Here is a 17215-nt window from a genome sequence, read left to right as displayed (position 1 = left end):
ACTTCGGTTTCATTGGATAAGAGCTGTTTGAAAGTATAACCTTTGCCCTAGGTTGCCCTAAAAAAGAAGTTTCAAAGACTGTCTTGGAACCATAGCAAACGTGTAGGAAACATCTGTCTTTTTCTTCAAAGTGCATTTAACAGTCCAAAGACTGTATCTTTGAGTATTTCCCAATGTTTGTCTGATAATTTCTGATATTTAAATACCTCATCCATATGCCACTTTCTCTGACTTGATGAGAATGCTAAGCCTGAAACCTGTTACTACTGAAGGTGTAGGATATGGATTACAATATAAGTGAGCCAACTAGAATGCTCCTGATAAAGACAGTTGTCTTTAAGTGTCTCCAGTTTCAACCTACCATATAACATGTGCTCCCTCCTACCTTTCACTGGTAACTGGCATTCTGCTCAAACCATTACAAACTGGTTTATGTATGTAAACAAAGATAAAAGAGTCACTGAGGTGTTTTTGCTACTGCAGGGAATTAGAGATTTGTTAGGAGCAGCTCTGTGCTGGTGCAAGGCAGCATGGCAAATTGAAGGCACAGAAGAATCAAATGTTTTATAAAAAATAAAATATTTTAAAATAAAATAATAAGTTCTACTACATAGTAGCATTCTGTAATGCCTATGAAGGTATTTTGCAGACAGGTCAGAGTGTGCCCACACTGAACCAGCAGGAAGCTCTGTAGGAGCAGACAGTGCCATGCTGAGCACAACCCAATTGCCCTGGCTGCGTAGAGCAGATTGGACTCTACTAATCACAGGGGATGTGATGCTGCCAGTGCTGATGTGGACAGTACAAACTCATAACTTTGATCTCATCTGAGCAAACCAAGCATTCTCATCCTTCTAGTTAGTACAGACAAGTGAATGCTCTAAATTCACACTTTGATTTGCCATACCTTAATTTCTCTGGGCAGAGGAGCCCTGATATAACCAATCTCTACTTCTTTTGGGTTCTACCTTGTGGTGGAGATTGTTTGACTCAGTAAATTCAGAAATTTGTCCCAAGTTAGAGGAAACATAGAGGAGACAAATAATATATGCTTTGGCCCTTAGTTTAGACTTGCATTACTTAAAAAGCAATTTACATGTTAAAAAAAATAATAACAGTAGGGAGAGCAACAACCAGAGGACATCACTAAAAAAAATGAGATGAGGATGTAAGCTGTCTTGTTTCCTGCCTCATCCAGAAATGATTGGCAAGTAAAATAGTAGTGGAAATGCCTGTTATTCGATTCACAAACTCTTTGTATTACCTCTATCACCCTGTTTGTGCTCTCAGTGATGTTTATCCAATTCAGGTAAGAGGCTAATATCTCAAATTTGTATTGACTTTTGTCTACTAAAAAACCCCTTAAGTTGTAAGAAGAAAATAAGTTAAGTATGATGAGCTGGAAAGAAACAGATGCTAACTTTTAGGAAAAAACACCTCCACCGTGAGTCAACAGACTGCTTATTTGTCACTGTTGTAATGTTAGAGTAAAGCAACTTGAGTTCAAAAATCTGAACATTTATGGATCCTGCTTACTAAATTCCTCCATGAGCACTAAAGATACAAAAACTCCCAGAATTCCATCTGTCCATTTGGGTTATTTCTTGTGCTATTATAGCTGAACTGAATTACTTCTATTATTTCATAGTCTGGAGAAGAATAGTGAATTTACTTTTGTAATCAGTAAAAAAGTCAAATAATACAACTTCTGTGGAACAAGGATTTTTGTCTCCCTTTTAATAGAGAATTTGAAAGGGCTTCATAACAGGAGATTAGCAGTAATCAGGTAAATTAAGCAAGACTAGCAGGTGACATTTGTTTCTTTGGGGTTTTGATTTCTTATTTTATTTGGAATGGGGGAAGCATTCTGCTTTCTCTATGGATCTTTCCCTAGAATGTTGCAGTTTTACTACCTTGGATAGCAGAAATTTGAGTGCTAAAACTACTTTGTAGAACTTATTTCAGTCCTTACAGTAATGAAGCCCCAAAATAATTCCCATATTAATTCATTAACATGCTGTGTTTATTGTGTAAGACTGAAAACCTTGGTAGCATCGTACCTTATGCTCTGCATGCAGCTGTTTCCTTCCTGGCCCTATGCTGTCAGAAGCTGATCTGACAGCTTCTTACCAGATTTCCCTCAAAACTGTTTCAAACAAATCTCATTGTCTTTACTTGTATCAGTCAGCTTCACAGTTCTGCTCTGAAACTCACTCTAGCATTAACTTTAGTAATTAACTAAAATATAAGGCTTTTGCCCTTCTGGGATTACAGAAAACATGCAGCCAATGCCAGTAGGGATACTTCCAGCATGTCTGTAGGCTTGTTCAGTGCCACAATGTCTCTATTTCTAAACGGAACCCCAAACATTTGAAATAGTTTTTGTTGAGAAAAAGAGAAATATGAAATCCAAATATTGATCTGTTTTCTTAGTGGCTTTAGAAAATCTGAGAGAAGCTTTGGCTCTGCTATGAAGTTTTCCTTCTGGTAGCATCAGGGCATTGCTAATGCTAGGAGGGAGCAGGACAGAACATTTCTCTCCCTTGCTGAGGCAGTGGGAAGATATTTTCCAGAGATGCTCTTGTCTCTTCGTCATCGTGTGTGCAGGAATGCGTAGTTGCCAGCCCAACATCTCTGCTGCACAAGTTCATTTGCTGTGAGCCACTATGGTTACTATACTTACTGCTCTATATCTATTTTATTTCCTCTGTTCAAAGATCCAAGAGGTGTTACATCAAAAGTGTGTCTTTTATTGCCCATAAACATCACTTTAGCTGTACTAACAGCTGCCTTCGTTGGATATGTCTTTACAATTCCAAACAAAAGACTTGATTTAGCACATAGGGCTTTACTGCCAAGCTGTGGAAGCTCCACGTGTGCTGGCACTTTGCTTCCCTTGGCTTATGGTCCCAAGGCTCTAAAAACCTATAAGCATAAATAAAGTTAAAAGATGCTCAGAAAATACAGATTTGCAGACGTAGCATTTTGAAAAGAACGTTATGAAAGCAAGAAAGGAATGTGAACAGTCTGTAAAAAGGATCTTGGAGCATTTTCACCAATGGAAAACAATTTTATCTTCTACATAGGGAAATCCTGACACAGGAACAGTAAAAAAAATTAACTTGCCTGAACTAAAAGTATTTTATACTTCTACAGCTTCCACTCAAAGACTCCTGACAATCTCATAAACATTAAAACATCTAGCAAGAGAACACCTATTAATTAAAACATGATTTGTCACAGACAGTAAAACAGAAATTAAGTTATATTTTAAATAGTAGAAAAATCCCTTAAAAAGTCTCCTGCTTCAGAGAGATGGCTGTCTGACTGAGGTTTTTTCTTCAACTCAAGTCAAATTGACTTATGATAGAATGAATGTGAAATTTCAGTTTTTTTGAAGACAACAATGAGTTAAACTGAGATAAAATGACCCATCTAGTATATCCAGGCAACTTAGATTTGGATTTCTGATACATGTGGGCTTTTAGGTACATTCATTAAGTAGTACAGCATACCCTGCCTCATATAATGGTGTTATTCTCTCCACATGTTTGGGTTTTTTTCCCTCAGATTAAATACAGTTTTATGACCTAGTGAAATGCTTGACCAATTATGTGATGTTAAATATAAAATTTGAGAGAGATAATGCAATAACAAGTGAAGACTTTTAAATTCACTTTTGCAATGAATAAACTCCATTAAATCTTCATACTAATCAATACAGCATGTAAATACAGCCAGTAAGAACTATTAAAACAGTCCAAGATGTTTTATTGGATTAATCTTTATAACTGTCCACTTGGAAAATCAAGTATAAGGTCATTATGTAAATTTCTTATGATAATTAAATCTCAAATTGTATATTCAATAACTAAAACTCTGTCTGCTCGTACCAACATCATTCCAGAACATATCATAATTTACTTCCCCAATGTGATTTCAAACACCTCTAATTCTACTAAATCTGTAAAATAAGCAAAATAAGCAATTTTAGAGTAATAAATCAAATCCTAAAATATCACTGCCATGAAACAAGGTACCTAGTTTTAGCTAAAGCTTTAGCTAAGCATATTCATCTTTCTTTTTAGGCAGACTAAAACTCTGAGCATAGGAAATTAAAGCTTTATAGCCAAGAATGTGTTAACGCTTTCCTCTTCACAAGATACAATCAGCTCATAAGCTTGCAAATTTTATTCAGACTGGGTATGGACAAAGTCCTTTCTCTCCATGAGCGAGACAGAGGATTTAAAACACAGACAAAAAAATAGAGGAACAATACTAATAACTAAAGAATGTACAGTATTAAAATAACTTCTCATTTTTGTGCTCTGTATCTTGGAAATGCTAAAGTTGACAAGCTTTTCTTCTGGCAAAACCATTGTGAAAAGAATGAGGGAACCTATGATTAATGGTTGCAGCAAGAAAAAATAAATGAGGATAAGACTATACTGTGAAAGCAAGCTTGAACAGTTAGTAAAAAGCTGCCAAATATGCTGAATAGCTCTGAAAACTGGCTTTCATAAAACAAATCACTGTGCTCCTCATTAGAATGTTAGAAAATAGTGCTTTATTTAAAAATTTAAAACATCTTATTCAATAATTGCAAAAATTATTTATTTACTTAAATCCATAGAACTGCAGCTCCTCTTCCTATTTTCTTTGGCAATGTATATTTTTGGTGACTTGTGGTATAATAGAGTCCTATTATAAACAGAACATACCATATTTCTGCTCCTCTTTCTCACCTTAGGAGTGGGAGAAGTGCAGCTCCTCCAAAGCAGCATTTTAAGAAGGATTCACAGTTCCTGGCTGTGGCTATTTTTCTCACAGAGTCTTTCTTTTATGATTTTGTTTAATGTCCAAAAAGTGTTCCTTAAATGTTTTGTATGCTTTAACTAGACCTTCCCTAAGATTCACATCAGCATAATTGAATTTGGTAGCTAATTAACTGTCTCTTTTGTACATGTTTAGTGCTTTTCCATTTTCTCCCAAATGTCCTAATTGGAGTAAACACTTGAAGATTCGGAAAGCCTGGTTTGTAAATACTTTTTTTCTCCTCTAACTCTTTGCAAGAGAAATCTTGTATGTCTGAGGAGTTGCTTTTTGGTTGTTGAATCCTAGGTTTCTTGGAATTACAAAAGAGAATAATTGTCTCTGTTTTTCAGAGTTTCCCAGACCTATTTTGTATGCACTCAAATGCATGTTTGAGTGTTTTCATGTTTTTTCCAGGTTCACATCTTCTCTATCACTGATACCCAATATCCATGTGTAGAAGATGCTCTTAACAAAATAATGACAAATCAGTGTAAGTGTCTGAGGCAAGTTTTGGCAGATGTAGGAAGATGTCAGAAGTGGCAAAGCTGAAAAACAATAGTAGGTAAAACATAAAAGAGGCATCTAAGCCCTAAGTTCAGACAAATGTAATTTTTCCAGGTAGATGGAGACAAAAGCTTCAGAAAACCTCAGATGCTTTAGAAAAAGGAAAAAACTACAACAGAGACCATCTGTGGAGTCTCTGGATGATGGACAGACAGTGTCCCTGTCAGTCTCACTATTTTGGGGGCCTTTTTTTGTTTGATCACTGCTGTGCATCCCAAACTGAAACTGGGATCATTTTCTTGAAGCTGCAGTTGTTACACTTCTTTTTAGGTCTTAATCACACCTCTTCTAAAACAGCACTGAATATCCACTCTCTTAGTCTTTATTAATAAAATGGTTAACTGCTGCAAATTTTAAAATTCAATTTGCTAGACAATTGCATGATTTTGTTTCTGTTCACAGATGTCAATGTATGCTCTGTGAGGTCACTGTGCACTGAATACTTCCATTAGTAAGGAATTTACATGCAAACTTCCCATGCATGACCCTTAAACTGGTGCCCTTTCAAACTGATATTAAGTATCATTCAATTCTGCAGTGTAAATTTTTCATTTTATATGGAAATAGCTTGCTTTTCTTTCCTCACTATAGAACACTGGATTATTCATGCTAATATATTCTTTCATCATTTTTTATTCTTAGTGGCAACCTCTTCCAAACTTGGAACATCTTGCAGCAAGCAGAGAGTAACATCTTCTACACACAGCATGACATTAGAATATTTGGCTAAAGGCCCAAAAACATTAAAAGGAAATAAAAATCTTATTCATGAATCTTGTGTTTACTTGTTACACTTAATTTGTTGTTTCATGCTCATGGGACACAACAGAAATTTTGATGGCTTGGTGTTTTAGCTTTACAAGAAAAGTGATTTATACAGGAAAAAAAAAGATGAGGCTATGGCTGGGTGAGGAGAGGATTTCTTCTCTGATGCCAGGCAGTGCTTCAGCTCCTCTGTGCTGTGGAACATTTATTGAAGGACTCCACACTGTAATTTTTCATCTCCAAACAATATATTCTTTTTTTAGTGTACAAAGAAATGCTAACCTTTTCATTTGCTGTGTTTGAAACTTCAAGGTTACTTTGCAGTTTTTAAAAAACCCTTTTCAGGACTTTTATCTCCTTCAAGAAAAAGCTATATTAAGAAAGAGGTATAAATTTTTAAATTATCTCTTTCCTACTATAATTAGTAAATAAAGTTCTATGCAGCATAGAAGTGATTAGTGCGGTGCTTGATATACCCATAATAACACCACTATTCCATAGTACCCCAGTTGCATAGAAATCAATTTTCAAACAAAAGTTAGCAATCTAATTAGTTTCCTGTATTATTTTTTGGCTGCTATCAGCCTTTGAAATTCATTACATATAGAACTAAATATGACAAAAATGGACTAAAGTCTTTATTTCCTAACACTGCAGTCTGGCTAACTTGTGTGAAACTATGGTGCCTCTACTGTTTCCCTTATTATTTCCCTCAGCTGCACACGTTTATCTCACACATCTAATAACAGACATGAATAGCACTTTACTCCAACCAAAACCATGTTGAGTGAATCCTTCATGGTAACAGTGCCTTGGGCTTTACTTTTTCTTTTAATACCACTATTTTCTCTAGCCATAATAAAAAGCAGGAAACCTTTTAAAACTATTTTCTGTTTTATAACTTTTAACTATGGTTTCCATAAAACCCTGTAATTCTTCTACTCTTGCTACATGAAGTTATGCTACTAATCAATGACTTCCTCAATATTACCCATCCAGCATAAGGTAAGTATTTTTTTCTATTTATGTTGCTAGATAATGCATAACTGTCTTCCATTTAGTGAAACACATAACATAGATTAAAAAAAAAAATATAAAAGTGATTCCATTCATTGCTACCAGTGAAATTCTTATTTAATTTTCTGACACATGACAACTTAAATGGAAAGAAAAAGCCTAGTTTTTTTAATTGGAAAGTTTAATCGATTTTAAGATGGCTAATTTCTAAGCTATGAAACATGAGGATGTCTCTCCTCTTTGCACTAAATCTGTGAATACACAGCCCAGGTAAATCCCTGTATAGTTCTCTTGGGAATCCCTACCTCATTATTTCATAACCACAAGTGAAGAAAGAATCTTGTTTCACTTTCTTTTCTGATAAAGGTTTTGAGGGAAGCTCTCAAAATTATAACACCAAACTGTTAGACTTTCAAGTATAATAAAGGATATTTACTTCTCTTTCATGACACTGGTTACACTAGATTTTCCAAGGAAAACCACAATGTATAGATATATTGGGGTGTGGGAGATAAGCAAGGAATTTAGTTTTTTTTTACTAACTTTTTGCTGATAGACAGCAACACATAATTGGGGTCTGCAGATGAAAATACCATTGATAAATCAATGAAAAGAGCAGCCAGTCAACAGCAAGAAGCATTCTAAGGGTGCTTTGACCTGCCAAAGAGGTATTGAGCCTATTATAACAGTTTGCCTTCACTTCCCTTTAGATCAGTGTTACACATTATATGGGCTTCTAGTCAGTTGCCTACTGCCTAATTAGTTGTCTTAATAAATTCAGAGTCAAATGGAGATGAGCATACATAGTTTTCACACAAATGGAGGTAGGCATAGGAGCTAACAGGGAATTCAGTCACAATCTATTTTAGAGTCCATTAAATGGGAAAAATGTCACTCTCAATGTCCAAAGCCCCTAATAATATAAGCAGATACTCTTGTGAGTATGAACAGGATGAAAATTGAGGAAAGTCTCTAAAATAATATCAAGAACTGTAAGATTATGAGAACACTTGTCTACAAAATTTGTTTTGCACACGGAATTGATTGTGTGACTGACTCCCAGAGGAGAGGCTGATGAGGCCACGTTGGATGAGGCTATGAGCAACCCTGTCTAGATGAGAGGTGTCTCTGCCCATGGCAGGGAGGTTGGAGCAGATGGTCTCTAAGGTCCCTTCCAACCAAAGCCATTCTATGATTCTAAATTTCAACTCTAGCAATTCAGGGCAGAGAGACTAAAGAGTTCCTCTTAAAGCCTGAACATTTATGATGGTGTATCTAGCCTATAATCACTACATCCTGGTCTAGCAGAGGGTTACCCAAACCCCCATCATGATCACACAGTCAATAATCACAAAACTCAGTCAAGGTAGGCAGGTAATTACCAGATGACATCAGGAGAACATGATTCACAGTTTAATTACATACAGCAGAAACACGACAAATCAGTTACTACAATTTGGAAAGCTTTTTTCCCTTTTACTTTTGTTAGTTTAGTTAACTGAGTAATTAGCAGATAAAATATGTTTTTCTGCTCTAAAACAATTAAGCAGACAAAATGTCTTAATAGCATGCAGGTTATGTACTAATTAAAAAATTATATATCAAAAATGGTATATAGAAACTCAGAAGAATCCCATAATAAGGATGTGCAGTAACAAATCTCTAAAGAGACCAGTCCAGCTGCAAATTCTCTGAAGGCTGTAATGTAATTAGTAGCTTGCAGTAAGAAGAAAGGCAAAGGGAACTGACTGATCTTTAGCTATGAGGTGTTGTAGCAGTCATTGTATATACAGCATTTAGGGATGCTGATCAGCAGGGCTTCATAATTGTTTGAAATATACATAATTATTTCTATTCAAAATCAATTGAACAAGACAGGAGATGAAGAAAGACTGATATAAAACTGTTTTATATACACCATTGGTGCAACATCTGTTTACGTGACAGATAGCAAAGGTAAGCAATACAGCCAGGAATCAAGTTAATGTTATCACCTGTTCAGTCAGAAAGTTGTCTGCAATATTTGGTGGCAATTGTATCACTAAGCTCCACTAACAGACTGTTTAGGATCCATCTAAGTTTAAGAGCTGTAATTCCCCAAATTATGTTTATCTGGATTCTTAATAGATCAGTCTGACAGAATTGAAGAAGCTTTCCATAAAATATTGTAGATCATGTCAGCTCCCTCAAGCAGATATCATACCAATGAAGACAATTTTCTTAAACTTGGCCAATACTACAGTACCATTTAAACCTTATTCTGACATTCCAGGTAAAGCAAAGACATGAACTAATCTCTTAAAACCCCAGGTTTGTGGGCTCTTGCAGTTTTCTGAGATTTTGTAACTTAAACACTGGATAATGGATACCAAAGGTGTTCTGTTTGTAAAATAATTACTGAAGGAATGTATGGGTGTTTGGCTTAGTATGATCATAAACATGATTCTTTCAAGATTAATAACTTAATTTTTCTAATATTTCCATATGGAATAACAAATAACAAGGGAGGCAAACGTGAGCCTCCTATCTGAAAGCAAGGAACTATTCTGAAACAGTATCATGTGAAACACTTAAAATCTATTAATAAAGAATAACATTATTATTAAGAATAATCTTATTCCTAAAAAAAAAACAGACTACTATGAGGCATCTTGAAATAATGAATAAAGTTTCACTGATTTTTTTAGAAAGGTGTTTATATATATTTTTTTCCTATCCCCTTAAATCAAATTTAGTTGTATAGCTATGAAACAGTAAGTACTAAATTTTCTAAAACCATAGAAATAACATTTTTATGGAGCCACATTCCAACTCTTTCATTCTGAGTCTCTTACTAGCATTACATCCGATGGTGAAACACTACAAACAAATGCACCAAATCACTGTTGTCACTTATACAGAACCAGTTTGAAAAGTATGAAAGAGGTAAAGAGGCAACACCTGGAAATTCTCAGAACTATGGTCAGTTTCAGAAAGGGGGAAAGGATCTTATCTCCACAGAGGACAGAGGAATTGAGCACAGTTACATTTCTATTACAGTGAATGTCACATCAATTTTTTAGCGAAAAATGTGCTGACTTAAACAAATATATCATCAAAGCTTTAAGCTACTGATGCAGAATTTTACAGTTTAAATTCATGGATTGTTTTTATTTTTTAAATGAATATATTTTTTTTTTTTTCCTCAAGAAATAATAATTTCTTAAATGTGAAATGGGTTTTCTTTGGTTGCTGTTCAAACAATATTCCCATGTTCTCTAGAAAAAAGGAGAAGTATTCTATTCCTTTATAGCTGATCTTCATTTAGTATCAGCCTCAAACACGTATATGGCCTATAATTCTTGGTGAAGTAGCTTGTTGATAATAAACAGACGCCTATTTGAATTTCTATTTAATAAATTTGTCTAAATCTTTTTAGTATGGAGGCTTGCCAACAAATTAAATTAGCAAGCTTGAGTACTGAATTGGGAAGCTAAAAACTTTAGGAATAGGAGTTTAGCCTTTTAACCATCCATGAAAAAAAAAAAAATCCCACATATGAACTTGAACCTGCCAGTATTGACACATAAACTATCTTGGCAGATGTAGTCATTGAATGACTTTTTTGCTGTTGGCAGAAATTGTCTGTCAGCATTTAGCTGATCAGGTCATAGTTTCCTTTCTTTCCTAAAATAGCTATATGATGTACAATGAATCACATTCTAGCCCTCTGCTATAAATTATTTTTCTTAATACTTTAATAGGGTAAAAAGGCAAGAAAATTCTGATTTAACATAAAAAGGGGAATGGTAGTAATTGATAAGCATCTCTACTGGCAGGGACTCAATAATAAATTTGCATAATCATACAATAGCTTTTCTTAGAAATGCACTAAAAGGCAGAATATCCTACTGAAATTACTTGATAATCTTGTTTTACAAATTTGAATGCCACCTCAGTTTCTCTTACTTTGAGCTGTGTTTCTAGGTAAGCTTCAGCTGGAAAAAATGTGGCTACTATACTCATTCCTACATTGCTTCACGAAATCACCAGCTCACACAGATGCACATAAATTCTGCATGTTGAAATCAACTTGTAGAAAACTGTGTTCAATAAAAAGGCAAAAAAAGGATGTTTTTATTTTCATGGGGAAGGAAAAAAAGAAATAAAGAACTGTACACTGCACACTAGAATGTCAGCAGTCCTGCAGAAAAGTCAAACACCCCCTATTGCTTCGATATTCTCTTGGTCCTGGAAAGAGCAGGACAGAAATAGTTTTCTGAAGAAACAAATAACAACAGAAAAAAAACAAAATAAACAAAAACAACAAAAAAAACCCACACAAAAAACCCCAAGTGACCAAAATTCAAAGCCAACTAATCAAAAATTTTTAAACTTCTTGAAGACAAGATGAATCTTGGTTTAAAATAGAACAAGAGCCCAAACTCTAACTAAGGTCAATGTTTTTAGTCTCCTCTATTGTAGCACAAAGTGCAGAATATACATATGGTTTACTGCTTGGTGGAGACAGGAAAAAGTGAATACTGTGAAAAATTCATTTTTAATTCCTCTCCAACATCATTCACAAAAAGCAGGGGGAACATTTTGCTATTTAAAAATCATTGTATATATGCTTGTCAGGAAATTTCAGTAAGCTTTATTTTATTACATGCACTTTTAATAACTTCCATCATTTGCATTACTCCTCCATCAAACCAGAAAAAAATTTTTTTTTCAACTAATATGAGTAATAACAAGCAGCATCTATTATATTATTACCTAAGCTTCAGTAAACTAAATAATGGTTAGAAGGCTTGAGAAACCTTGAAGCCAAGCAGACATTTTAGAAATCACTTTCCCATGTATCATGCATGTCTGAAATAACTGACAGCATCATGTACACACTCATGCACCAAGTTTCAGTGCCTGTACATTTCCATCTTCCCATCAGCCTACATAATGTAATTAGCAGCCTTTCTGCGTTAGAAAAACTAAACTTGCTTGTATTTGGCATAGAAAAAAGTGTGATATCTCAGGATACAAGCTGAGATGAAGGTAACTGCACATACGTTCACCCTGTCTGTAACATTTGCAGCTCCTGGTCTTATCACCCCACTTACAGCCCACCTGAGATCCTCAGGAGCAGAGATTTTGCCACAGGCACTGCTATTCACAGAGTCCTGTTAAGGTTACCTGTACCTCCCTATGAAACCCCTACTCAGCATGTAGTGTGACAAGACTTACACAAAGATATCATCCCTGAAATTACTTTTGAAATCCATAAACTGTTGAAATGTCTGTTTTGAATTCACTTGCTCCTGACAGGTAATGTACCTAAGAGCAGTACACAGCTCATTAGAGCAGTATTGGCAGCTCTCATCTGCCTTTATACTGAGCCAATGGAGAGCTGACCTGTTTTCCTGTTCCTTAAGTCTTGTTTATAAACAACTCATTTCTATTCAAAATATTACCACTTACTCTTGTATCTGACACACACAACAAATAAAAAAGTTAAAATAAGTATGGTTTAGCACATAGACTACAATGAACTACTGAAAGCAGCTCTTATTTAGGGAAACAATTCACAGGGAGTGAAACAAAGAACTTTGTTGTCTCGGTGCACCACACTTCCATCTCTCCTGAAAGTTCAACCAGTACAAATTCTCTGTGCTGATGCCTCACTGTGTATAATATATATATTCTCGAGCACAGACCCTATGAGGAGAGGCTGAGAGAGCTGGGGGTGTTCAGCCTGGAGAAGAGGTGGCTCAGGGGAGACCTCATCGCTGTCTACAACTACCTGAAGGGAGGTTGTAACCGGGTGGACGTTGGTCTCTTTTGCCAGACGACTTTCAACAAGACAAGAGGGCATGGTCTTAAGTTGTGCCAGGGGAAATTTAGGTTAGATATTAGAAAGAATTTCTTTACGGAGAGAGTGATCAGGCATTGGAATGGGCTGCCCAGGGAAGTAGTGGATTCTCCATCCCTGGAGATATTTAAAAAGAGACTGGATGTGGCACTCAGTGCCATAGTCTAGCAACCGCAACGGTGGTAAAAGGGTTGGACTCGATGATCTCTGAGGTCCCTTCCAACCCAGCCAATTCTATGATTCTATGATTCTATAATACATGACAACTCTTTTACAATTTAAAATGCAAATAAAATAAATTTTACATCTTTCTCCAGCCTTATTTTAGTTTTGGTTTTGTTTTGAAATCTTTCCTCATCAACTGATAATACAATACCTAAGCTTTATTACAGGAACATCAAACTGAGACATCTGTTTTGGTTATAACACATGGTGAACAATTACCTAACTTTATGTTTGCTTATAAAAATAAGACTACAGTACCCTACAAAGCATTATCATGACAGGTGGCATTAGACTTAAAATTATACTTTTCCTCATTTATATATATATATATGTGCACACACATACACACATATATCAAATCCTCTTTTGTGTTCTGTACAGTGATGAAAATAAAGCAGCTGTTGCAATCTTTTGAAAGACAATTTGAACTACAAAACTCAGTAATTATACAAAATGATGTGATATTATGGTTTTATCTAGAAAAATAGGAATATGCAAAATAGCACTTTTTAGTGCATTTTGTTTATATATACTTCTCAACCTCCTCATGACATAGCTTTCAATAACCTATGGTTGCTACCATGTGTAATTTATCCCTAAGTCACTATATGCTTTAATAAAGCACTAAGTGAAGAAGTTCATATATGATCTTACAACTACCCAACTACCTGTTTCCTTTACATTTTATTTCCTTTCCTTAGCATTTCAATATATTTTACATGTTTCTCTTTTGTTGCGGTTTACAGTCAACTTGTAGTCAAAGTATCCTGGTGCACATTTAGCATACAAAAATGTCATTCAGGCAGCACAGGAACCTAGTTCAGTGTCCTAGTACTTTTTATCCGATTTTGCTTTAGCAGTTGAAAAATACTCTGCAAACTATGGGATTATGTTTACTTAATTATTATAGTGTGTGACAGCTATATAGTTACACACCTTTTTTTAAGGAAAGCCCTCAGATTTTGTATGATGGCTGAAGAAATATAATCTAGCAGAGTACTTTTATCTATGAAAGAAAGCATACCCTGAAGCAGAAGTTACAAGATACTCCTTTGTATTTGCATGCAGTCACCTAAAAACCCCAAGAATATAATTTTCCAGTATCTTCTGAGGAATTGGACTGAAATGCGCAGTGGTAGAGGGGTACACCTGTGAATCTGCTTTGTGGAAGAAAGGGTATGTCACAGGGTATGAGATATGTCAATAGAAACTTGTCATTCAAATTCTGCTTTTTTAACCTCTGCCTGCTGCAAAACCATCAAATACGTTTTTCCTTATAAATACTAAATATTAAAGTAACTAGTTGATAATACAAGCAAAGGTAAATAAAATATTTGCTTCACTGGACATGAAATCTTTGTTTTACTTAAATTAGTGGCAATTACTTCAGTGGGATCAAGATCATATTCAGGAATTTTTCTTCTGCACCCATACCCACAGAAGATCAGTTGCTGCTCTTTCTTGAAACAACTTTCTACTAACAGACTAGTGCAAAATAAACTGGCATATTAGCTATTGATAATGAAAGTAGACAATGAAAGTATTGATAATGAAAAGTAAATATTAATCCTTTTATAATGATGATACAGGTACTAAAAGTCAGTTATATGCAGTAAATAAAGCACATACACTGTGCAACTCAAGTATTTGTACTGTGTACTGTCTCCCAGTTTTCCAAACTTTTTGAAATGAGCTGACTATCAATCAGAACATTGTTCTTGTCAAAAATATTTAATGATACTCACTTAAGATGCAGAACAAATTGGTGATGTTCCTATTATTTTAGCAGTATAATATAAATCAGCAGCATGTAAAAGAGCAATCAGACAACAGAACAGACAGCAGTTTTTTACAGTGCCCCATAAATCTCATCCCTGAATAGAAAATGCCAGAACACCAATAGCAGTATTTGCTGTCCAGCTCTGCAGTCCAGAGCCAGGAAATGACCAAGGAACCCAAAACAAGATACTGATGGACTAATGCACCAAAATCTGAAGTTCTAAAAAGCTTCAAGATCAAAAAGCTTCCAGAAAGCTTCTATGTAACCTTAGTTGTATCTGGAGACACAAGACACCTTTGTTTCTCACCTTTAAATATCTTTAATTGACCAGTAATTGTATTTACTTAGATTTGGAGAAGAATTTCTATTTTGTCAAAGCAGACAATTTATAGTTCAACTCATCTGCAGGGCAGGCAACACTCACCTGAAGGATTTAACCTCTCAAGCATTTTCAGAGGTTACCTAACTCAAACCACTGTACCGCTCATCACTTTTGTGTGATGTTCAGGGAGAGGCCCTGGGACAGTTAGCACAAGCACCATAATTATGCTCTTATTCAAACATTGTAGGCACAGTAGAAAAGCAAAGTGTGACATCATTAAGAGTTCTTTCAAAACCTGGGGAGAGGTGCCTTCAGAAAAGGTACCCTGGGTTGAATGTGTATTCCATCAGGGGACAAGATAAATAAAAATAAGCTACTGCAATGCGGGACACTTCAGTGCTCAGGGCTTTTACCAAACCTGACTGTGAGCTGTGGTTCAATTTAAATATGACTGATGCTACTGGTACACAAGCTAGGGCCATAAGCATCTGAAATTTGGATTCACATCTTTGCAGTGAGATCCCAGGACACTGGTGTTCCCTTGGCTGGGGAAGAAAGTACATTCAGGAGAGAGAGTTGAAGAGAGAGAGAAAGAAATGAAGAGAGAAAAACAGGCACCTTACCTCACTTTCAAGTTGCCTTGCTGTGGCTGTCCATCATAAATTGACAAAATATCAAAATCCTCTTCAAGGGCAAAAGTATGAAATGACAATTGTATCCTGTTACGTTCTCCTGTGATAATTATCCACGTGCAGTTGGCATAATTTGGATAACCATGAGGAAATCCTGGGCTTTCTATAGTACCATTTGGTCCTTGTACTAAGCCACCACAGTTCTGACCTGGAATAGAAGAAAAGAGATATTTTGGTGGTTTTCCCTTTGCCCAGTATATATTCCAAAGTATCAGACATTATTCCACTGTCCTGAAACATGCTTTCAACACAGAAAGCAAAACATAGACACACCTTTATTATGCATTCTGCTGAAACAAAAATTTAGAGTTTTATACTTCAAAACCACAGCAAAATTTCTGTAGTACAGGACTTTTAATGCCATGTGCATTATGATGAGTCAAGTGTTAGTTCTTAAAATTTCTAATTTTTTTTAAAATATTTTAAAAAAAGTACTCAGCAGGCATTTGTATCTGGTTTGTACATCCTACAGATGTTGTGAAGGTATGGCAGCTCATTAATGGGAAGCCCTCAGCAAGAAACCTTGATTTACAGTGCACAGTCTAATTTCTGCTTGATATTTTTAATCCCACACACAACAGTTGTACTGGCTCAGAGACGTAGAAAAGACTTAATGAAATATTTTTACAGAGAAGTTCAAGGACTTTCTGTGCACTGTAATGCTTAGATTGTTGCATGCATTTATAGAACTTCAAAACAAATATAATCCCAGTGTTTTATTGTTATACCTAAACCAGAAAAGTATTTTAGGCTGCAATTTTATTTTTAACTTCTCAGCAGTAGGCCTCTGAGACTGAATCTTTCAGAGCAGAGCTGTCAAGTGCTTGTGGGAGGTTTCTAAATCTTAATAAAATTGATTTAATAAAAGAGATTTGCTGCTAAAACTAAAGAATAAGTAATCATTTTCTAGTAAATTTCAAATATAACAGAAACTAATGAAAAGATAAAAAGGCTATGGGGATTCAGGAGGCCTTTAAAGTAAAAATCTTCTCTATTACATCTACCAATTGATTCACACTAGTTTAATAAAACATTTGTGTTATTAAAAATTCCTGAAGAAGGAATCTATCACACTCCAGCATGAAAGTTTCAGATGTACAGCTCACTGTAACTTGTCAGCATTCTTGCAGATGGTTTGCATTGTATTCCTCCTCCTACAGCCACAGGGGAAATGTCATACAAGTGTC

General features: G+C 35.3%; 1 protein-coding gene across 1 annotated transcript in view; it reads right to left on the bottom strand.

The window, feature by feature from the left end:
• CSMD1 (CUB and Sushi multiple domains 1) overlaps window positions 1-17215 on the bottom strand; it is a 945929-nt gene that overhangs the window by 722091 nt on the left and 206623 nt on the right. The window contains exon 2 of the mRNA XM_030448332.1: window positions 15960-16176. Coding sequence (XP_030304192.1) covers window positions 15960-16176 — 217 coding nt within the window. The remainder of the gene's footprint in view (window positions 1-15959; window positions 16177-17215) is intronic.

The sequence above is a fragment of the Calypte anna genome, chromosome 3 (genome assembly GCF_003957555.1).
Source record: "Calypte anna isolate BGI_N300 chromosome 3, bCalAnn1_v1.p, whole genome shotgun sequence".
Classification (NCBI taxonomy): domain Eukaryota; kingdom Metazoa; phylum Chordata; class Aves; order Apodiformes; family Trochilidae; genus Calypte; species Calypte anna.
Note: the sequence above shows the minus strand (reverse complement) of the source record. Positions and strands in the feature narration are given on the sequence as shown.